Source organism: Ruditapes philippinarum, unplaced genomic scaffold (genome assembly GCF_026571515.1).
Source record: "Ruditapes philippinarum isolate M1 unplaced genomic scaffold, ASM2657151v2 ctg4172_1_1_1_1, whole genome shotgun sequence".
Taxonomy (NCBI): domain Eukaryota; kingdom Metazoa; phylum Mollusca; class Bivalvia; order Venerida; family Veneridae; genus Ruditapes; species Ruditapes philippinarum.
The window spans coordinates 76511-100926 of record NW_026864183.1 but is presented as its reverse complement, the minus strand read 5'-3'; the positions used below and the strand labels follow the sequence as shown (position 1 = coordinate 100926).

Genomic DNA, 24416 nt, shown 5'->3' with positions numbered 1-24416 from the left:
TGATCCCGAAAGATCAGAAACAATATAACAATACTTAGATGAAGTACGAGGCAATTTTTAAAGGTGATATTCCAATCGGTGTTCTATAGTTATGACATTAGTTATTGCATTTAAAGAGGATATTAAAAATATGTATATACTAAAGTAGATACAAGTAAAATGGTTTCCTGCGGGGAACATTTTTAATGACAAAGATATTTCATTTAACTATTTTCAACATTGTTTGGGGGGATAAATAAACGTTTGTATCAGGAATATAGTTGACAATAATCGATCAATATAGAAGAAGGTCTTTAGAAACTGGTGACCGTTGAAGACCGGAGAAGGTCGAACATGAAAATTTGAAATATCAACTAATAGTGTTGTTTAATTATGTAATTCGATAATTCCTAGGGTAAATCCGTAACGCATTATTTAGCTAGTTTTCGTTTAACCAATAAACGGTTAACAGATCACATGCTCCTCCATGTACTGAAAACAGGTCACGGTCCCTCCATTGCAAAAGTTAAACGCGTACCAATACCTGGTCTGGAATAATAAGTGAATAAATGATTGGAGCATTGTCGTTTAAAAGACGATAAAAGAGCAGTGGGAGTAAAGATGAGCTTGGAGACGAGCAGTGAAATTTTTGTAGTTGAATGGACATTGATCCGTTTAAAGTGTTGGAAGTCTAGAAATTTTGGTTAGGGGTAATTGTTCCAAAGTGCAAATGTATTTTTCTAAACACTTTTTCCTTTATAAAATAAATTATTTTTCATTAAAAAGATACAATATAACCGGGAAAGGCCCAAAACAAGGGGTTTTAAATTTTAAAATGCTTCCGATCTTTTCATTGATAAGCAATTACTTTTTTAAATTTTATGACCTATTTTTCAAAAGCACAAGAAAAAAACATTGTTTTTTGACAGATTTCAATTAACTATCTAAAAAAATAAAAGCATTTTTGTATTTTCCTTTTCATTTTTTTAAAATTAAAAACCTCGGGCCCCCCTTCGTTAATTAATCCCCCTCCGCCCTTTTAAAAAGCAGCCCCCGGGCCAAAAAATTAGCTTAAAACACTTCCTCAAAGTTTTGTTTATGGCTTAAATTATTAAAACTCGCTTCGGGTTTTTTTAGAATAATTGCCATGGGTGGGTCTTGTGTAACCATCAGCCACGATAGCTTCAAACACTCCTGTACAAACGTTATAATAATCGGATCATCTTGAAATCTCTGGTCCTGGTATTTCGAAGAAAATTTACTCTTAAGACTGCGTAGGATCTGAAATGATATTTAAACTTTGTTTCTTTTTTATTGTCATGAATACACAATATATTGAATCTCAATTGATCACTATAATTATTCAAACAATGTAACAGACTTTAAAAGTTATGCTTTTTTATATTATTAAAACTTTGAACCAAAATGTCTGTATATCATTAGCATTAAACACAGCAGTAAAGACAACCATTTTCATTAGATAGATGTCATTAATACAGACCGATTCTAATACTGGAACCTGATCGAGAGCAAACATTTTCCTTTCTTCTTTTATGCGTTGCATCAGATCAGTCCGAAGTCTGTTGTGTTTCTGAAATAGTATTATGAATTTCAATCATATATTTGTTTTCTGAATTTAATAGCCTTAACTTAATGTTTTATGATAATTTAGGGTTAGCATGTAAAACTTTCCAAAGGTTTCTATACACTGTATCGACAAACCACGTGACTCTAGGAGGTAAGTTGGCCATACTCTTAAAGATCTGTACATACCTTCAAATTTTGCTTTCTAAATTCATGAGTCAAATTTTTAAAGAAAATATCTTGTCAAGAAATAAGTAAGAGAAAAATGAAAATGGTCCATGTTTTAAACATTTTGGTAGAGATTGAATATAATGAAATTTTAAATCTGGGGGCTAAATATTTATTGATTAATTAATGAAAGTGTTCAATTTCATAAGTGTAAGTAAAACATTTGTTCAACAAAATTTTGATGTTGACATTTATTTTAATATGTGAGTACAAGCAGTTCTAGGACAGATGAAAAGAAAGAACAATTATTATTTGAAAGCCTAATCTAAAAACTTAATGTACAATTTTAGAATTATTATGGAGTTAAAGCTAAGAAATGTTATTGCTAAAACAGAATGAGTCCTACTGTAGTCCAATTGATTCCTGGCATGCACTCTTTCCTCTCTCCCAGATGATGAGTGTTATCACCTTTATGATGGCACCTTGTATATGGCTTTCCCCTTAGATAATGTTGTCCAGGCAAATAGATAGATATTGCAGATGCTGCAAGTTTTCTGTCTACTTTGTAGTCATTAAAATCTGTTATTAGGAAATGCCCTGAACAAATTTAATAATGTTAATAACTTGGTATTGGCGATGATCACCTGATTCTTTCCAAAAATAAATGGTCTTATTTTTTTGTTGGGTGGTTCCAGTTTTCCTCACTTTAATAATGTTGAAACCCCCTTTGGATATGTGGTCTGTTTTTAAATTTGTTTTTTGACGTCTTATCTGTGATATGCAGGCTTCATAACCTCTGATCCCCTTTCAAAATTTCATTTTATTTAGTTCCGCCCATTGTTTTTTAGTTCAGGGCACACATATATTTTATTTGGGGACCATATGCCGCTTTTCGTGGAATGGCACTTATGTGTTGAAGGTTCCATGATAATCACCATATGAACACATCTGCGGATGTTTTTAAATTCAAAATTGTACCAGTTCCTGCTGAAGCCGTTGCGAGGGGGCGAGGACGGTAGTTTGCACTTGTTCAGTTCAATCAAACCGAGCCTGCAACAATTTCAATTTTGTCGTGTTGGGCTTTCTTTGGGGTTTCTTTTTTTCTCTATTGTTTAAAAGTAATCATATTTAATTGTTTATATTTAGATTTTACAGGACTACCAGTCTATTTTGAAGTGGGTATTGACAGAATTTGTTGTATTTTTACACTATAATCTCTTGAATAAAGTAACAAAATTGTTTTATTTTAGCCTTAACTGACAAGCAATTACTGTGATGTGTAAAAATGTACTATCTTTCATTTTTAAAGTAAGAGTTTAATAATTATCAATTTGTATTGTCTGTTCTGTAATAGGAGTTAATACATAACATTATTTGTCAGTATAACACCATATATGTTAAATAAGAAATTTGTAGCAAGATTAAATATGTTCATAAACACTGTGCAGTCCCCCTATACAGGTCACGTGCCTCCCTTTGTCGATACAGTGTTTAGGTATTGATAGGATAATATTGAAACATTTTTTATGACAGTTCACAGTCACGTAGAAAGACGTGAATGAATTATGAATTATGTTGGAATTATTTTCATGGTTTTGGTCAATCAATCTTGAAACCAAAGTTTAACTACAGAAGAAATACACATGACAGCTGAAAAAACAACTATTTTTAAGAACAGAATTTAAAATCTCAATTCAATTCAATATTGCACTAATCCTTAAATATTTCATTTGTATTGGAAATAAATCATTTAATATAGACAACAGTAGGATTTTTTGCGACTATTTAACAGTACTTACCCTTGTAATAACATCCGCAATACTTGCCACGTTGTTATTGAGTTGGTGCATCTGGTCTTCTGATATGATTTTACATTCTGTATAACAATGCTGAAATGTCCAAGTTTATATCAGTTTTATTTTACATTTATTTAACGTATTTTCCTTTAGTTCTAAGTCGTTGAGTCCATGATAACACTAATTAATGTAATTATGCAGTAAAGACGATTTTGCGCCTTTTCATATTATTTATTGGGTCAGATTTTATGTTATTATATAATTGGTATGTTTACACTGGATTATATACATGTAGACATTCTTGACAATAGTCAAACAAATTTCATATGATATCAATCATTGATTTAAGAAATAACTATAGGTTTGAATCTCAACAGGGACTTTGGATTCTTCCATTTAAGTATTGCCACAGGCCAGTTGTTATTCCTAGGTGTCCTCTTCTCCAGGAAATAACGCATTATTGACATTTGAGATGTTCCTCGACCAAAAAACCATGAATTGTCGCTACATGACTTAACAATGTTTGAGAGACTTAAAACCATCTTGATAATAAGAATAATCTAAAAGGATTAAAAGACACGTTGGTAAAAAGTATAAAACAACCTCTAAAATTTCTAGAAGAATCTGGATTATCTGACTCTCTGCTAAAGAATTCCCGAAAAAAATGTTGATAGCACCATAAGCATCTGTCCATTGATTGTCGTAAAGTTCTGAAAACTGTTCCCCCACTTTGGTTGGACGATTTTGATCGTTAAGATCTGCTACGTTAGGATTACCGTCCCTTAAACGGCTCGACATTATCGCACTTAGTCTGGAAAAACAATGACATTTCTATTTAATCAATTTAGAAATTAATCTACTGCAAATTGTCCGGAAACATTCATCCTTCTTGTAACCATATATCTATCTAGTCTTTGTAAAATGAAAAACAGTTGAAATTCATGTACAAATTACTTAGAACATATTCATTCAAGCTCAGTCGTATTAAAAGCAACTCCCAATCCGCTTCCTGGAACTTATGAGTAATGTTGCCAGATGAGAAAATCAGGCGTCAGTTGAACTCATTAACACGTTCCCTTGATACATTTCAACCAACCGCCTTACTTATGTAGAAATTGACAATCCATAGTATATTTCCAATATAAGACTTGCTTCTCAGAATGTACTGTTCATATTATAATCTGAGTCGTTTAAACCTTTATAAATGTTTTATGACAGTGTTTAAAACGAAAGTGGCCATAACCGAGACATGAAAGTGAATTTGTATGTTAAATTCCTCATCTGTGAATGGACATACCAAGTTCGAAACAGGGCTTTACCGTTTTAAGGCATCCTCCTTCTGTTGTTGTTCATTTGTAAGTTCATCTTGTAAACGTGACATATTTCTCTTCCAGTCTGCTTCAGCTTCCTTGAACCTCATAAAATTAATTTGAGTATAATATTAAGTCATTTTCTTCAATCAATCAATCAATCAATCAATCTTTTCAAACAATCAATCAATTAATCAATCAATCAATCAATCAATCAATCAATCTGAAAGTTACTGCACTTATTAACTGTAACAAATAACCTTCAGGCCTCTTGTGCCAGTAAAATATGTTTGACGATATATGCAGGTGCATGTATATTACAAATAAAGATAAACGGCAAAATGGAAATGTTACAGACTCAATTTGATCGAGCCTGGTCAGGAACGATAGTGGTATCTACAAGCTTCCGTCCACACAACCTAGCACAAGCTTAAGCAGAATTCAACATATAAACATGAACATATTACTATTTTGGTTTTAGAAACATCCGCGTTTATATGGCGGTAATAATGATATCTTCAATGTGACACTATTATTTGTGTCATTCCATGAAAAGTTGCATATAGTCCCCAAGTATTTTCTAAGAATACGTGTGGCTTAAACGCGAAATTTTGAAAAAGGGGTAAAAGGTAATAAAACCTGCATATCATAGATAAGACATCAATAGACAAAATTAAAAAGCAGGCAACATATCTTAAGGATGATTAAACATTATTCAAGTAGGAATTAATATTGTAGCCACCCAACAAGAAAATACCAAATAGTTAAAATCAAAATACCACAAACAAAACAATATTGTGGTGCTGAACGATCTTTAAGTATTAGAAATATAACATCTCTGGAACCGTCCAAATCCTTGATCTTACGGCTGCATTTTTGTTTGTTTAATTTATCTTATTTAAGCCATTTTATTTTTAGAATTTCGTCGGTATTTAAACATTTTGTAACGGGTCATTGAACAAATAGTGATTGTAACATGCATATAAATTTAAACCTGCAATCAATACAAAAAAGATACAATCGACCGATGAATATATCATGAGTGTTGAAGCATCAGCATAAATGTTCCGGGCTCAACTCTCTATGGAATAACAATGATATAATGACTTACCTTTAGGCTAGCATACACCGGTCGCATATCCATCTGCCCGGTATGACAAAATTCTAAACTACAAGTTATTTGAATAAAGATGTTTGATATCAAAATTCTAATGTCAATTATGTAAAACAATCAATTTCCACTACATAACTTAAGCGGGATACTAGCGGGGTAAAAGTGTAATTAATTACTGTTTCAAGGCATCGTCCTTCTTCCTTAATTCATCTTGTAGGCTTGACATCTCACTCATCCATTTTATGTTATCTTCATGGAGTCTAAAGTTAATTCGATAGTGATGCCAGTTTATATTCGGATTAATTTTTTAGGCATGTAATCACTAATCACATATCACAATCTTATCACATACTAGTATCACAAATAGATTTTTTTTTTGAAACTTTTTAATAAAAAGAGTTTATGAAGTGAAAAAAACATCATTTACATATTTTTTGTCCATACACATAATATTCCGTACATAAAAATATACTTATTTCTTATACATGTACTACTGATACAATCCTAATATTGATGTAAACATACAATATGATCAAAGCAGATTGCGTACCGAAGAAACTATCAAAATTTTTATCATCAATGTAAGCTTACCTCTCTCTTGCATCACAACATGCCGGACTGCGCAATTCCTCGTACTCTTCTGATGTGCTCGATATCACCGGTAATAAACACTGTGGTCTACTGCTTAACTTTAACCATTTTTTGAAAACTAGCGTGTAGCATCTGAGGCTGAAAAAATACTTTATCTGTTTAACTTACAATTAAACAAAAATTAAAATATACGAAGGGTGTTCAAATATCAATGCAACTGTTCAATTTTCAGAAGTGCTTAACAAAGAGCCAAAATAAATTATCTCAATCATTTAAAATGCTCACCACAATGTGATATACAAAGTTTAAGTCTTTTTATCCAGTTTTTAAATGCGTTTTCATAATCATGTCGAGGTATATTTTTCAGACACTGGAAAATAGCCGAACCGAGATTTTTTTGCGTTTGATATTTTCTTCCAGCAAGGTGTTTTTGAGCCTCGGAAATAGGAAAAAGTCACAAAGGGAAAAGATCTGGCGAATTAGGAGGGTAACGAAGCTCGACAACCTTTTTCTGATTCAGAATTTCTCTTACAATGGCCGCTTAATGGCCGCTTTGTGTGACGAAGCATTGTCATGCAACAACCTGACACCATGGTGACCAGTTGCTGGTCGACGGCTTTTGAAATATTTCTTTAATTTATGAAGGACCTTGACTTTGTAAAACTTGCCATTTTCAGATTTACCCTTTGGTACTGCAATTTGGTAAAGTTAATGGTGTGTTTTGCTTGTCAAGGTCTCTTACTTCAATTGGTTGCCCATATTGTGTTATGTATCTTTCGCTTGGGCTCATAAAAGTGAATCCACGTCTCATCGCCAGTGATGATATTTGCGAAAGATCGATTGTTGTATTTAGGGAACTGTTTCAACAATTGTTTGGAGGTTCTTACCCGAGCAAGTTTTTGCGTTTTTGTTAGGGGTATCCATCTGGCATTTATCCTTCACATATTTAAATGACGTTTGAGAATTTATGAGCGGCTCCTACGGTAGATACCAATGCATTTGGCTATATAGCTAGTTGTAAATCTTGCATCAGTAGCAATCAAATCCTTTACATGTTCAACCATTTTTGGCGAAGTTGCAGTTTTCGAACGGCGTGCATGAGGTGTATATTTTACTGAATTCACACTACTTTTAATTTTTTTACACCACCGTGTGACAGATGGAAAAAGAAAGTTTATTGTTAAATATATATTTCGCATGTATACCAAGAATACAGCGTATCTTGATGTAGGACCATATTTGGTCAGTGAAATGAGACCTTTTCCCAACCATTTTAGCTTTAGTATACACGAGTAGATAGCGTTAATCGAGCTATTGTCAAAGCTACTGAGCTGACTTACTTATGTATTGTATAAATTGAGAGCTTATACAACCATCCATACGATACATGTAAAGCCTGGTTAAAAGCAAGATATTGGCCTAGTTGCATACATATTTGAACACCCCTCGTACAGTGGGAAAATGAGTACAATGAATTTCACAATCATTTATTTAAAGAGCTTCTCGGACATTAAAAATACTATGCGATACATAAGAACACTCACCTCTTCAACGTACATATTGCAATGATTGATACAAAAATGAATGCCATCAACCATACTGATTCAAGGTAAATGGGTCCAGCACAATGATCCATATTCTGCCACCGTATTCTGTGAATTGTAAGTAAAATCCGTACATTAATTGATACAATTTATAAATGTGGTCATTTAAATCAAAAGGTCGCAATTTGTTCTTTTCTTAAAGCAGCATGAAAAATTTGAAAATGTATCAAAAGGTGAGATATTGTGAAGTGAAGAAATAAGGCATTTTACACATTCCAAGCGGCACTTATAATCACCAAAAAGAGTTCAAAAATTACAAAAATAGCCGTTAATTACTGCGTTAGTGAAGCAGTATGTTGATAAAGCATAATGTTTTGATAAGAAATACACACTATTGTCTAACGGAAGTGGTCGCAATGGCGTGTAAACTGTGTAAAAATAATTGAAATCTAACTTCGATGATATTTAATTGAAAGTATATATCGTCATCTTAGTGCATTAACTGATTAACTTCTGTAAAATGTAGAAGAACTTATTTCGTTACTGCACTAAGGTGCACGATATTTGCACTGGATAAAGGCTCTCTATGTTTTGCCACCAACACACAATGGAAATAAGAGTATCATTTCTTTGTGCTATCCTTGGTGTTGGTGTACATGTCATGGCTTATTTATTTTCAAGTATGTTAAATATGTAATAGAAAGAGCCTCGAAACACGAGGCTATCTGATTTGTACGAGGTTGTGTAGCCTCCGAGTATGAATCAGATTGCCGAGTGTTTTGATGTTCTTTCTCTTTTGTATCATAGTCAAACATATAACACGTCCCCTGTTGTCATCCCAGAAAAAAGTAACCAATGAACGAGCATCTGAATATGATATACATATCGCTTTCCCTTTCTCTGCCATGACAATAAGTAAACCCCAGCAAAAGTGAGCCAATCAATTGGCTTAAACCTGCACTCCAGTTAACGCACTGTGCATGTATATGTATATGATTTAACTCTGACACATTTTCAAAAGAAAAGTCTCCATACTCTGATACAATTGTACCTTACATAATGTTTAAATGTCCATGTCTATGTATTCTTTAACGAAATCAATCTATCTATATAAGTAACCCCTGGAGCGGGGCTCTTGTAGAAACCATAAGGTCATGCCACATGCCTAATATCTTAGCTCTAGACACTGAGGAGAAATCTTTTAAGGACAATTCGGGAGATTTCATATAGACATATAGGCATGATTAAAACTGTTCAATCGAACTGGCATGTTAAAAAATGGCGGTTATAGTTCTCGTTTTTGAATTATCTGACACTTAATTGGACTATTTTACTTAATTCAAGGGCAGTTAATTTACAATGAAGTTAAAGCTTATTATTTATTATTTTCATGTATAGTACTCCCCGCGGGTACCGCGTCTTTTCCAATTCCGGTGTAAGCAGAAAATTTGTTTCTTTACCCACTGAACGCCACCAAATACTCTTTCAACCATGAAAGTGGAAACTGGAAGTGTTCCTTTTTTAATTTGGATAGAAATTGTTAAGAATATTTTCATTTCAAATAAATTTCTGTCATTGATAGAAAAATCCAAAGCTGCCCGCATGTGTTGAAAATACTTCTTTATTTTACCCCATATTTATCAGTTAAACTGATAATTTCATGTTCCGACAAGTGAAGGTCGTCTGCTGAAACTGTAGTGACGTCACATTCTGTTGAAAAAAGTTATACTAAAGCCAAAAATGGCCATCAATTTACATACTACGGTACCATAGTGCTCTCCATTTAAGCTCCCATTCAAAACATGGCGGACTAACCGTAGATGATTCTAATTTAAATCATTGAGTTATTCTATGAATGACATGTGTATTTTAAAGTCAAAATGCGACATTTAAACACAATTTAATAAAATAGTAAATTCAAGTTCTTTTTATTTATACAATTTGCTGGAAATAATAAGAACAGTGGTACCATAGGGGACCATCCTAGCTTACTTTGGTTTGAGTCATTGTGCAAAATTTTAAGAACGAATAAAAGTGGGTTAATTTTGGTATTCTTTTTCTTTTTTTGTTTTTTCTTTCAGCTTTAAACCTGTGTCAATATCTTTAAGAAAATGGCATCATGCTGATTCAAGGGCAAATAACTCAAAATTTGAATCATCGATGACACCCACCGTTTTTCGCTTGAAATATTTCTGTCATTATATTCTAACAAAATGTCAAGTTTTAAGGAAATCTATTGAACAGTTTTAATTTATATGTCTATATGAAAACTCCCGAAAATGCCCTGAAGTTATTTTTACTCTACAAGTCTATATGAATTAAGTGGCCCCCGGAGTATAGCAAATTTTGACCCTAGGGATATGATTTATGTCATTTTTGTTGACATACACATGACAAGGCTACAGCCAAATATCTAAGCTCTAGGCATTGCAGTTTCATAAAAGAAGACTTAGATGCAATTTCATTTAAACGCCTATGTAAACTGAGTGACCCCTAGAGCGGGACCATTTTTGACCACGGGGGCATGATTTATATAACTTTTGTAGAGGACCATGAGGTGATGCTACCTGCTAAATATCTCAGCTCTTGGCTTTGTAGTTTCTGAAAAGAAAACTTTAAAGGTTTCATTTTGAAAAAGTTTTTTCTTTAGCTCCTGTGACCTTCTTTTGAATCAGACCGGAACCGTTTAAATAAATGTAGTAGAGAACCACTTTAGGATCATCTTGTAAAGTTTGGTCGTAATCCATCAAATACTTTAGGAGGAGATGTTGTTGAAAGAAATTGTGGACAACAAAAGACGACAGACACACTGCCATCACAAAATCTCACGTCTGAGCATGTTTTTGTCACAAAAAAAGACATTTATTAACAAAAAACAAAACAAAACAAAACATTTTTATATTGCGTAGTTTCAGTACCCTTCATTTTGCAGTCACGTGCCGTTTTCTTTGGTCAGATGAAGTTTGTGAAGGCATTGATTTGTAAATTAACAATATCTGAACTCTTCCTGGGGGCTTATACAAAAACAAAAGAAGTGATGAAATGGTCATAGTTTTAACAAACTTTTGAAAAATGTTTTATCTTAAATAATAAGATAATATTTATTATAACATTGTGTATTTCTTTTCTTTTTCTTTTTATTATTATTATTTTCTTATTTTATAAAAAAACATTTTTGCGCCGATTTTAACACAAGTTATGATAACAAAATTACAAAATGTAGATTCTTTCAATATTGAGCTAAGAAGGTGTACACAATGATAATATAACTTCCCATGAAAGTATTCATTTTTTTTATGTATTTAATAGAATTAAAAATTATTCTGTAACTTAAATTTTAAGATACATAAACTTACATATATGTCTGTTTCACTAAAAAAAAGTTGCTGACCACCTACTACATATATAACAAAATTGATTTAATTCCTCTTTCGTTTTCGAACAGCAAAACTAATGTAGATAATTGATATGATAAAACAAGAGTATCAAATCATATGTAAACATAAACATGCTTTAATGTTAACTGATTTATGTTATTATCTTAAACCTTTCAACATTGTATGATTTGACTTAAATTTGTCAAATCCCGTATCTCTTAATTTAGCTACAACGTATACAGCATGTTAACACACCATAAAAAGCTGGTTTTTTACTCTTAAATAAATTTTCACATTTTCTTTTAATTTCCAAAATGGTTATATGTATTTAACAGACGCTCAATTATTTCATTTGTTGAACGTAACCGATATATCTGTTTTATTGCAAACCAGTGAAATTTCAATATCAAAGCCTATAACTTTATGTTATCTTTTGATTACCATTTTTTTACAAGCAGTTTACTGTTTTGCATATTTACTTCAAAGAAACATTAATTTTCGTTTAATTAAACTATGTTACTTCAAGATAAGGCTTACATTAAATGCGATATGATCACTGCCTTTGAACGAATCTGAACAAATCTGAGCACATCTAAATAGCTTAATTTTCATACGTAATTTTCTGAAATTGCTTCATACGGTGCTATTGGTTTGGGGGATACATTGCATATACAAGAACAGGTTCAAATAAACCGTACCTATAAAATACCTAATTTTGTCGTGTTGGGCAATTTTAAAGGTTTCCATCAAATATTTTACCTTTCACTTTCTTATTTGGTGAATGGCATAAAAGCGTGGGATTAATTTATAGAGCGTTGTCTTTTTACTGTCGCACTTGCATATATCCTGGATGTTTTTTAAGCTGTGAGAAGTTGAAAACCAACCTACATGTCACGCGAATCTAACAATCTTACTTTATATCAATGATAATTAAAAATAATACACATTTTTTATCTTCAAACGCATGTTAAGAAAAATAGGTCATAAAAGGTCTTTTACTAACCGACACTTGGAGAAATTCATATAAACTTTGAAACTTGGTCAGCCGACATTTTCTTGAAATATAATGAATAACAAAAATAAAGCTTTGTAAACAATTACGTGCTTATTGACTATAAGTTTTAGTTTTTTTTATAATTTTAGTTCAGAAAATGAAATGATTGATTATTTATAACAGTTGTTTTATTTTATTACTATTGTTTCATTCAATACTTTTGACGAAATTATCAAGACTTCAAAGAATCTCCAATAGTATGTTAATGCAACGTTATATTTTAAGCTTAGCATTATATCATAACGTTTAAATTGTGCCTTCTTCATATTTTAAGTCTCTTCAATGTCTAAATATTCACATTACTCTTAAACATATGCCCTTTTTAACTTTAAAGAGAAAGTTTTATCTTTCCATTTCAATTGATTCGCATGCACTACAAAACTTATATACCGCGACAATATATCTTTTCTAACAACAGTTCTTCGTCATGTTTCTGAATCAATCTCTTCAACATCTCCATTATCAATGGACCTACTTCCACTAGAAACATCACTGGCCATACAATATACTCAAATGATTTGCTTTTTTGTCTTGTATGCCTAAACATTGTCATAAGAATCGGCTTTAGGTTCAAGTACTATTTCATTTGGTTGTTCTTGTATCCCCATAAACCACGGTAGTTTCAGACATTCCTTTGTATACACATAACGAGAAAATCTTTGATCCTGGTTTTCGATAAGAAAGACCTCTTCAATGAAGGCGAAATCTGACCTGAAATATCATTTGAAACATGCTTTTACTGTGTGTAGGTATAAAGAGACGTTATAATATTTTGAAGTGATGTGGTATTTGGTTCAACTTTGCAAAGCATTCTTGGACATCCTTATCAGCACTGTCATGGACAGTTGAAGATTTGCATAGGACAAGCATATCTCATTAAACGCTTCGGATAGCCTATACGAAACTTCATATCGTCCATAGGATTACGGTCAAATCCACCTCTGGACAAATTTACTTCATGTTAAAACGGCCCATTTAAAGTCAAATCGGCCCAAATTTGAATACACCTTCAAAAGTTTAAGTGAGAGAACATTTTATTCTACCATATTCTAACTATATGTCAAAAACACATTATTAAGCCACGCATAACCGTCATTGCCCACAAAAAAACAGATAATAAACAAATCCATAGACATACCAATCAATGATTTTATAGAGCAGTCGGCAATACCTATACATATATTATACTTTTTTTTACAAAAACTCTAAGATCACGGACATGTCACATGTCATCTCGTGCCGTTATGTTGATGGGCATTTAAATGGATATTCCATAAAGATAAGTAATGTGGAAACATAAACTGTAGTACACTGCTTTTATAGTTTTATTTTTATAATTCTCTTATACATGAAGTGATTTTTTTTATACTATTGTTGCTATATTTGGGGAAAATGGTGCTAAATCTGATCTCTTTTGAATGTATTGCTGCAACAAAAGCAGCAAGAATAATACTTTTCAAAAGCCCGTTATTTTCCCAACTGAAACTTTTAAGTTTTACAAATACAGTTTCATGATATTTTAAAGAAATATTAACTTCCTAAGTGAGAAGGCCCATAAAAAATATATATGGATATTGTTGATAAGTATACGATACATGATTCGACTTTATATATCTTCGTATCGCAGAAAATAAACTGTTCTAGCATAAAATATTATTTTTATCATATAAATGTTCATACTAAATCACGGAGAAGTCTATTTAACTTTTGCAAGACATATTTTGTAAGAATATCCAAATTATACATTTCTATTGTTTATACGTATTAATATTAATACTTCTTATAAGTAACAAATAACGTACTTAGAGCAATCTCTCATCATGACATTTGAAAACATCAAAACCAACCATTATTCATAACAACTTTCTAATGACCATGAATGTTTGGAATAATATACCTTGTGAAATAAGGAATTAGTAATAAATTATTTTAATTATTTTCACTATTAAGATGTAAGATAAGTTGAATTACATTAGTTATTAAGTATTAATAATCAAATATCGATAAAACTATATAGCATAAATAAAACTTTTACCGTTTTAAGGCATTTTTTATACATTTTCCCCTCTATTTTTTTCTTGCAGGCGTGCTATCTGTAATAATGCATCTTCTTTCTCTAACCTTTCCTGTTTTAGTTCTTCTTGCAGGCGTGCATTCTGTCTTAAGGCGTTTTCTTTCGCTATATTCTCTATTGTAAGCTCCTCTTTTAGATATGCTCTCTGTCTCAAGGCATTCTCTTTTTCTAAATTCTCCCTTCTAATTATTTCTTGTAAGCGTGTTATCAGTCTTAATGCATTTTCTTTCTTTGAAATCTCCCTCTGAAGTTCTTCTTGTAGGCTTGCTGTTTGTCTTAAGGCATCTTCTTGTTCTATGTTCTCCTGTTTGCGTATCTTCTCTCTCGTTAATTCAGCTTCTGCTTTTGAAGCCCTATTAAGGTTATTGTAATTATTATTTCACGAATGATTGATTATTCATCATGCATGCTGATATAAATCTTGTAAAAAAATAATAATTCAATACCTATCTTACATAATACAATAACATTTAAGAGTAATAATGATGTACAGCTTTGGTGCTTTTTCAAAGACACATAGTGCTTGTTTATGAAGGGAGATATAAAAACTTGTTTTTTTCTGCTCAAATAGACAGCATAAACATAAAAATTATAGGCCAAACGTTTCAAAGGTTAAAAACAGTAGCCTATCGACGTTGTGATGACAGTGCTTATAGTGGGCTCTAGGCCATGTAAAAGGTAAAAAGGTAAATGTTTTGGAAATTAAATACCCCTACAAAGATAAATTGTACCCTTGGAAGTTGACAAAATAAGGTTATGTTACATAAAATGTATAACCCTTTTAGTTTCAAAATTGACAGGAGTTTTAAAAGATTAATCAATATGTAACAAAAGTAATTAAAATGGAATGCCAAGAGTATGATTTACACAATACTGTAGCAAACAATTTGGCAATGTCACGCTCTTGATATTAGCTTTTGTTATTCCTAATTCAGAGTGACTCGAAAGTCAATACGATGTATTTAAATGTATGGAGTGACGTCAGAGAGGGTCAGTTTTGGTGCTAATGCAGTAACTAACATAACTAAGAAGAGGAACATTAAAGTACATGTACGTAAAATTTAAGTCTGAATTCGAATTTTAAGAGAAAAGTGCTTTTTGAAGCTCTTCTTTATCTTTAAACATAAGACTTTGTTTTAAAAAGGGTAAATATTACTTTTTAGGGGTCTGCTAGGCAATTACTACGAAATTGGACAATTGGCCATATAAGTTAAAAAACAAAAAAAAACAAATTAAATGTTATTTTTATATTAAAAGTTCAAGTGGGAACTTAACCTTTCTTATGAATACAAATATTAAATTCAGTTTTAAACAGGGTAGCATAAATTATCTTAACCGTTTCAAGGCATGGTCAAGCTCTTGTTTTTCCTTGATAAGTTCAGCTTGCAGGTGAAATATTTGCCTTTCCAATTCTTTTTTATCTTTCTTGAATCTAGAAATGATATAAACAAACAAATATAAAGAATGGGGAAACACTTAAGTAATAAGCGAAATAAGGTTTATATTTGATACAATTAACACACTTATTGCCATTTGTTAAGTTATGATACATTGCATATATTAAATTCTACTGATTTTCGTAAATTGATAAGAAATCTTGGTGTAGCATATTTTCTTCTCAAAAACAAAATAACGTTTAAGAATTTATAGCGCTTCAAATAGCTTAGGTCACGTATGTCGCCCTGTGTATCCCGTTACTTATTTGTTTATTCAAATTTCAAATGTGTTTAAAGGTGTTAGACTGAAATTCTAGAAGTGTTCATCCATTGTAAATAAAGGTATTATTTATAAGGGGTCTAACATTGTGAGCTAGGCTAGTAGCACCTTTCTGATTGTATTCAAGTTTTGACTAGTTTGGGCTTTTTAATTTTGCTTTTTCTCCTGTCTGCTTGCTTGATTTTCATTTTGTAAATTTATGATATTTCTTAGTCAGAATACGTTATTTAATATTTATGATAAACATCTAGATTAATTGGAAAAGTGCAATATTTATGATGAAAACCAAGGTACAGGTGTGTAAAAAATTCTAATTTGAAATTTATTAAACAAACTACTGACAAATATTTTTAAGATGATTAACGAAACGGTTATATTTCAAACGTTTATCATATTTTATGAAGATACATACCCAGTACGAATACTTATGAATACAAACGCAAGTGCAATTATCTCAATGCTAAGAACCGCCGACAACGTGTAAATGATACAATCAATGGTTTCCATATTTGTCCATTACTTTCTGTGAAATGAGTGAAAAAAGATCATTTAGAGATACAGTTATCATTTCTTGTGAGTGATATTAATTTTTATTATATATCTTTCAAAAAATCTGAAATATCAGTATAAATCCTTGACAAAAGGATCAATCAATTCATATAAGTGGTTAAACATTGTCACTTTCAATATATCAAAATTATTTAGAAATCAAAAACACGTTTTCGTCCCAGTAATTGCATGCTCGCATATCTTTATCACGAAATTTAACGGAATTTTCCGAACCTACACGAAGTGATGATGAGTGTGTACTATCCTTTACATCGTAGATTATTGCTCATAATTAGATAACAAGGGAGCGTCTCATGTCAAAAACTAGATCACATAATGAATAAAACATATAAATAAAAATTAACAAACATTTTTGAAATATAATATATAAATAAATACTTACATTTTTTCAATGTTGATTGCGATCATTTTCTGAAACTCATGTTACATTAGTTATGTCCATCACTGATTTGATTTCAAAATAATGAAACCAAATAAGATTACATTTGATGATAACATTGGTCTTTATCAATTTGTTATTGCGTAAATGTTTTATCTCACGCACGCTTAAATTAATTCTATTTGTAAGTTTCATTAAAGGGACTCCACTGTGGTTTTTGGACATGATGGGACTAAAAATATTTTTTTCCAGAAAAATGTACCATTTGGTATAGGTTTAGACCACTAATCTTTGTGCAAAATTTCAGATCATTCGCGCACTTCGTTTTTCCAGAATAATGATTCAAATTGTAAAAAAAATGACCCAAAATGAAAAGCGTTTAAACGCTTTTCACTCCAATCGGGCTAAGAAAAGCTTAAAAATACGATTTTCAATTTGTTTCAAAGTATATTTCGTAACTTTCTTTGCATATATTTCTGTTTAAAGTTCCCAAGCTCGTTCATGTAAGAAATTCAAATGTTATGTTTTTTAGGCTTTTAAACCTCAGTGGAGTCCCTTAAACAAAATATTCTTCTATATTGAAGGAAAATAGTAAAATGATAACTCTCATGCTACTACAAATTTTCAAAATGTAATCAATTGAAAACAAGGGCCGTTTTAATTTGTAACCTAAACTGAAACTAATTATATTGTTATTTAACTTTCTCATTGTTCTCATTTGTAGTATATTTTTCTTCAAGGTTATAAGTGTCATATAGTATGTATAGTAACATATGATTGCCTCCGCATGAATAAATATGCGGACCTTGCAAATGATTACTTTTAAATTGCATAGTTTAAATCATATTTTATTGTTGAATTATATTGTTTAATAAGGTTCTATAGATATGGAGGGAATGTTACATTAATCAATACAAAATAAAACAAACCGTACCTACAAAATATTAATTTTTGTCATGTTTGGCAACATTTAAGGTACCAATAAAGTAATTTACCTTTCACTTATTCTTCTTTGATGGAAGTCATACAGGTGAAGCATTGGTATATAAATTTTCGAAAAGCAATCATCAAAGGAAATATTTTCATGTCTTTATTTCACGAAGCCAGTAGACAAGGCAACAAATTTAATAGTATATACAAGTACATGGGTCACATATAATATCAATGGCAAACAATTTATATACATAATAAATCTCATACAAAAATAAACATTGAAACAGAACATACATTTTTAAACCTATACTATATACAAAAGAGAATAAACACAAAAAAACTTGAAAACTCCTGCAAAACGTATGTCTGTATATACCATGTCTGTATATACCTTAATTTATTCTATAATGTATCTTGTGACAAAACACGTTTGTTCATGAGTGTGCGATAGCAAATGTTCTTTATTAAATGCCACAAGGATATTATCATAAAAACATATAAAGAAATTTACCTTTTGTTTTGGAAAGAGCATCAAAATTATGAACGGAAATGATTGGATTTAATCTTAACCTATTATCTATGTCCCTTTTAACATTCTAACTTTGAATCTTTTAAATGTTTAAATATTCCAAGTGCATTTGGTACTTAAATTTGGAACTATAATATTAATATTTTCTTTGCGCTACACGTTCTTAATTTACTGCACAAATGTAGTTTATCAATATTTCATCGTCATGTTTCTGAAGTAAATTCCGCAACACCTTTCGTTACCAATGGACCTCCTTCCATCAGAAGCAACGCTGGCCATACTATATATTTTAAAAATTTGCCTCTAGTCTTGTATGCTTTAAAGTTTTCATATGTATCGGTTTCAGGTTTAAGTACTATAGCCATTGGTGGGTCTTGTATAACCATTAACCACGAAAGCTTCAGGCATTCTTTGATATACACAATAAGATGCTGTTCATCAAGCAATCCAACTTCTTGGTTTTTCGATGAGAAACTCGTTTTGAGAGTAGGCAGAATCTGGAACACCAATAATTTTTAAACCTGCTGTTTATGTGCAAAAGGGGTAAAAAACGCTAACATATCTTTGAATAATGTAATATGTAGCTCAACTTTTTAAAGGAAAGTAGGGGCTATCTTACTAAGGATTGCCGTCGGCATAAAATTTAGTTTATGATATCAATGAGAGTGCATGTCTCGTTAAATGCTAGAGGTATTTCATTAAAATTTACTCTGATAATCTTAAGATTTAAAGATATATGTCACTGACCAAGATAAATGTTACTCGACTATGATTATAGAGATATATAAATTTTACTTACCACTGTTAAATCTGGAACCTCGTCAACGGCAAACGCTTTCCTTTCTTCTTTTATGCGCTGCATTAGATCGGTTGGAAGATTGTTGTCTTTCTGGAATAATAGTTGTAATACCCGAGTTCATTATGTTAAATTTTATATTTAGTGATAATGTTACAAAGTTCATCTTCGGTCATTTTGTATTTTGGGTTAGAAGAATGAATGGTTTACGTCTTCCCTCCCTTCCAACCTAACTCAGCATTTTAGATAACAGCATTATCTAATAAAAAAATCGAAGAAGTAGATAATGTCAGAATTCTATAGAAGATTGAGCTCCATTTCTATTCTTTTTCGTTTGACGCATATTTGTACTTAAATACCTTTGATTTTTTATTAATACCGTCAGAAAGTTCCGAGATTGGTAACTAAAATGTGCCAAAAGAAAAAATGAAAGATTATCATTATGATTATTTTTGTTTATTTCTCTTGTTTTTGTTGTCGTATGTCCACGAGCTGTCGATTACTACCAAACAATTGTATTATAAATATTGGCGACATTACTGTTGGCATTTTAATATTTTAATATGAAGGTAATCGAAATTTGGACTCACTTATTCAGTTTATACTAAAGTTTTCGGGGACTGAACAAAGCATAAAACTAGCTTAAATTTCAATAGCTCGTACCTTTGTGATAATAGAAGCAATACAAGACACGTTGTCATTCAGCTGATCCATCTGGTTTCCAGATAGAGCTTTGCATTCCGTAAAACATTTCTGAAATATTCCAGTGTTATGTAGCATTTCCTTTCAAATGTTCCTATGTGTGATACTTAAGGTATGTTATATATTTTTGACACATTTAAATATTGTCCTAGTCGGGTCTGTCGACGACGAGGGCTTTATAACTGTTATTTTTAAAGGAGATGCAGACTGTATGATATCAATTTAAGCATTGCGTAAACATGTTCAACTTAATAGACTAACCTCCTTTGTAAAGAGATGGCAACTGAGTAACGTGCATTTTATTATAAATTAGGAAATTGTACATCTAAAAACATTAGACATATTAAAAACGAATAAGTAATCAAATAGAAAGTACATATAATTACCTCAAAAATTTCAACAAGAATCTTAATAATTTCTGGCTCACTTTTAGCTTTCCCAAAGAAATCATCTATAGCACCGTAGGCATCCGTCCATTGATTGTCGTAAAGTTCAGTAAACTGTTCTCCCAATTTTCCTGGACGATTTTGGTCGCTCAGATCTACTACATTAGGGTTGCCGTCCTTCAAACGATTCGCCATTATGGCACTTAGGCTGTTAAAAATGTACTTACATTTTGACACTTAGGATGTTAAAATGTACTTAAATAATTTGAAATTATTTACAATATAGTAATTTGACAAATGCTTGAAAAGTTAAACGTGACAAAAGTCACAAATCGATATAAATATTATTCAACAATTTAGCTGTTATTTTTTCAAAATGAATTTTACCGTTTCAACGCATCGTCCTTTTCTAGTGCCTCCTTTCTAAGTTCATCTTGCAGGATTGACACCTTATTCCTCCATTCAGCTTCTGTTTCAGTGATCCTAATTAGATCATATTGATGACGATTATATTTCATCATTGTACTTACATATTTTGAAAAAAAAATTGAATAAGCGATTGTTATTGTAAACATTTTCTTGAAACAAATACTTTCTTTCTAAAAAAAATTAACATTATTATTAAAATGCCATTGTAATTTCCAATCCCGATGAAAAAAATCATTATTTAAATAAATCACATGTGTAAATAGCGTAAACATTTTCATCATACCTTACGCTTATTCCTTTCGTAGGTAAAGAGTTCAATAGATTTGAAAAATGGGAAAGGGACGTCATTAAAAACCAATAGTTTAAAGCACAAAAGTCTTTCTTCAAAGACGAGACATTTGCCTCGTGATTTCAACTTTAGTTTAGTAAACTACTTATATCAGTAAGCATGATTATGTTGGCTGTTATTACACAGTTTGATATATGAATCCCTTACATAGATGATGGAAAATCTCCAAGTATAACACAGGACAAGTTCAATATTAAATTAAGAAGACCTTTTCAATGCATTTTCTTTAACTTTTTTCTCCTTTGTAAGTTCATCATGTAGGCTTAACACCTGTCTATTCCATTCTGTTTCAGCATCTTTGAACCTAACAAGGATAACTTGACTATGATAATTGCTCATTGTTTCATTTTAAATACATCATTGAATAAAATAAAATATAAGTTAATATAATTTCTCAAACTTAAAGGAATAAAGTACTGTTGTTTCATGAATATTTTATTGAAACAAATTGCTTTCTGTCTAAATATTTTCAACATTAACAGTAAATTACCATTGTATTTTCCAATCCCGACGAAAAAATGTTAATCTTGAAATAAATCATAATATTCAACATTCAATATTCTCATCTTACATTACGCTTATTCCTTTCGTAGGTAAAGAGTTCAATAGATTAAAATATTGGGAAAGAGGTGTCATTATAAACCAATAGTTAAAAGCAAAAAATAATAATTACATTTTCAATGCATCATCTTTAATTTCTTTTTCCTTTGTAAGCTCATTGTGCAGGCCTAACATCTGTCTTTTCCATTCTTCTTCAGCATTTTTAAACCTAATAAAGATAACTTGACTATGGTATTTATTCGTCATTTCAATCTAATTATATAATTGAATAAATGAAATACAAGTAACTTCTCAAGCTTTAAGGAAAATAGATTGTAGTTTAATAACGCATTCCCTCTTAGCTTTTTTCTTTGTAAGTTCATCTTGTACCTGGTTGATTCTTTGATATCTATTGAATAATCAAATTATATTTTCTTAATTCAGTGTTCTATATCTTCAATATATGAAAATTATGAAAAATTATGCAAAAATATAATAAATATTAGATGACATAATGTTGATATCAAGATGTAAATGAGGCTTTCCTGAAATTTAATATAAAAAAGGAAACGCTGCCCATGTTTTTGGTCAAATTAAGACTTCACATATTCATACAGAAAAAAGAGGAAGTACAATAAACATGGATATTTTACAATACAGGTTGTTTTCTAAAAGGACATACTAAAGATGTTTGACAATACTGTTTATAATGCCAGTAAACAGACTTAGTCAATAGCTGGAAATACCCATTCAATGTAAGCATTTGTATATTTTTAAGAGCGAGGAAGGTTTACCGTTTTAAAAAATCTTTTTTTTCATTTTCCTCTAGTTTAAGTTTATTTTGTAGGATTGTCTTCGCCGTCTTCCATTCTGATTCAGCTTCATTGAACCTAATAAGATCAATTATATATATATACATGTACTCTACGGTACCAGCCTGTCAATTAATTTTGCAGGCTTTATATTTATTTTGTCTACCCTTAAAACGGAATGAAGAATAATTTACAGCAGCGTATGATCCAATAGTTGCAACAATAATCTATAAAACAATATAGGGCTTTGGAAATGCCATGTTCAAAATTAAAAAATAAATCGTACCTTCTATACTGTATAGTAACCTTTACATCTACATTGCAAAATATATCCACGTCAAATTTACAAAATGCTACTTGACAGACAGAAAATCAGGTTGAATTCAAAAAACACTTGTCATACATATTTGATGAAAAAGCACAAATGTTACATTTGTAAGATCCCAAAATAGTCTGCATGAAACCATATTTTTCCTTAATACAGGTTTGGTTGCAACAGCTAGTATATGATACAAAGATTCACAAGAACAGCACTTTTCATGGCACATGTCTATGACTATCAATCAAACAATATTATACCATTACATGATAAGTGTTATGCTTACCTATTTATATGTGCACAGCGTTCATGACAGTTTCGCTCCAAGTCGTGAGAGCGCACCTTGCGACGTCTGTGATAATGTAATAATAGTCTTATAATTATTTGATGTGAAAAATGGTGCTTTTTATATCGAAAGCAGTTACAAATCATTTTTAGGAAGAAAACATTATAAAACAAGAACATTTGAGAAAGTGATGACAAATTGAAGTGCGAAACCTGCAGACGGCATTTGGTTGCATCAAATAAAGAGATAAGAGTTTAGGATAACAGTATAGAAATATGAGCTGCCCCATTACAAAACCAACGTAGTGGGTTTGCGACGAGCATGGATCCAGACCAGCCTGCGCATCCGCGCAGTCTGATAAGGATCCATGCTGTTCGCTTACAGACCCTATAAAAAGTAGAGAAACTGATAGCAAACAGCACGGATCCTGGTCAGACTGCGCGGATGCGCAGGCTGGTCTTGATCCATGCTGGCCGCAAACTCATTTTATTGGTTTTGTCGTGACGCGGCTCATATACGTACCTTAAACACTGGCGTATGGATTCAATTATCACTACAATAATTCCAATAACCAACACAGCTGACTCTGAGTAAATAATGTAATCACGGACATCCATAATTCACAAAGGAACTGCATAAATCGTAATGTAACAAATACAGTATGTTTACAGTCACGTTTATCAAATCTGCCCAATGAGATTAGATAAATGTGTTTACTAAAGATAGCACAATATCTTGACTTCTAAAAATCGGATTAAGTTAATTATAAACCATCATTTTTCTTTGTAAAAAAGGTAAAAATAGTAACTAGGTCATGGCATTTTTTTTGGAAAATACATGTTGTTGCTTTTTGTTGTTTTTTTAAGATACAAATATATGTTATATCATAAATAACCATATTCATTCCTCTTTCGATTCCAATGATAAAGGTAGTTTTAATTCATTTCAATCTTACCATGAAAGTTGAAATAACATGTAATGGTTTATATAGATCTAAATCTAATTAAGTGTCCGTTTCAGTTATAAAACCAGCGAAAGCAACTATTCCATTTAATAAAAGATTACTCTAAGTAATTGCA

General features: G+C 31.3%; 3 protein-coding genes across 3 annotated transcripts; all 3 read right to left on the bottom strand.

Moving 5' to 3' along the window:
* Window positions 1-1050: 1050 nt before the first annotated feature.
* On the bottom strand, window positions 1051-11883 carry LOC132724773 (uncharacterized). The gene is made up of 9 exons (XM_060709738.1): window positions 11443-11883; window positions 8087-8194; window positions 6543-6680; window positions 6128-6211; window positions 4847-4942; window positions 4131-4338; window positions 3531-3620; window positions 1481-1570; window positions 1051-1260 (listed from the first exon to the last, which is right to left on the bottom strand). The coding sequence occupies exons 2-9, from the start codon at window positions 8176-8178 to the stop codon at window positions 1051-1053; spliced, it is 1008 nt and encodes a 335-aa protein (XP_060565721.1). The 5' UTR covers window positions 8179-8194; window positions 11443-11883.
* A 2341-nt stretch (window positions 11884-14224) lies between these two features.
* On the bottom strand, window positions 14225-17400 carry LOC132724775 (uncharacterized). Its single transcript, XM_060709740.1, has 4 exons — window positions 17260-17400; window positions 16720-16830; window positions 15928-16023; window positions 14225-14944 (listed from the first exon to the last, which is right to left on the bottom strand). The coding sequence occupies exons 2-4, from the start codon at window positions 16812-16814 to the stop codon at window positions 14569-14571; spliced, it is 567 nt and encodes a 188-aa protein (XP_060565723.1). The 5' UTR covers window positions 16815-16830; window positions 17260-17400; the 3' UTR covers window positions 14225-14568.
* A 950-nt stretch (window positions 17401-18350) lies between these two features.
* Window positions 18351-24363, bottom strand: LOC132724769 (uncharacterized). Its single transcript, XM_060709732.1, has 10 exons — window positions 23860-24363; window positions 23338-23403; window positions 22715-22810; window positions 22054-22149; window positions 21589-21684; window positions 20990-21085; window positions 20603-20810; window positions 20178-20267; window positions 19518-19607; window positions 18351-19215 (listed from the first exon to the last, which is right to left on the bottom strand). The coding sequence occupies exons 1-10, from the start codon at window positions 23952-23954 to the stop codon at window positions 18922-18924; spliced, it is 1227 nt and encodes a 408-aa protein (XP_060565715.1). The 5' UTR covers window positions 23955-24363; the 3' UTR covers window positions 18351-18921.
* Between the last annotated feature and the right edge of the window lie 53 nt (window positions 24364-24416).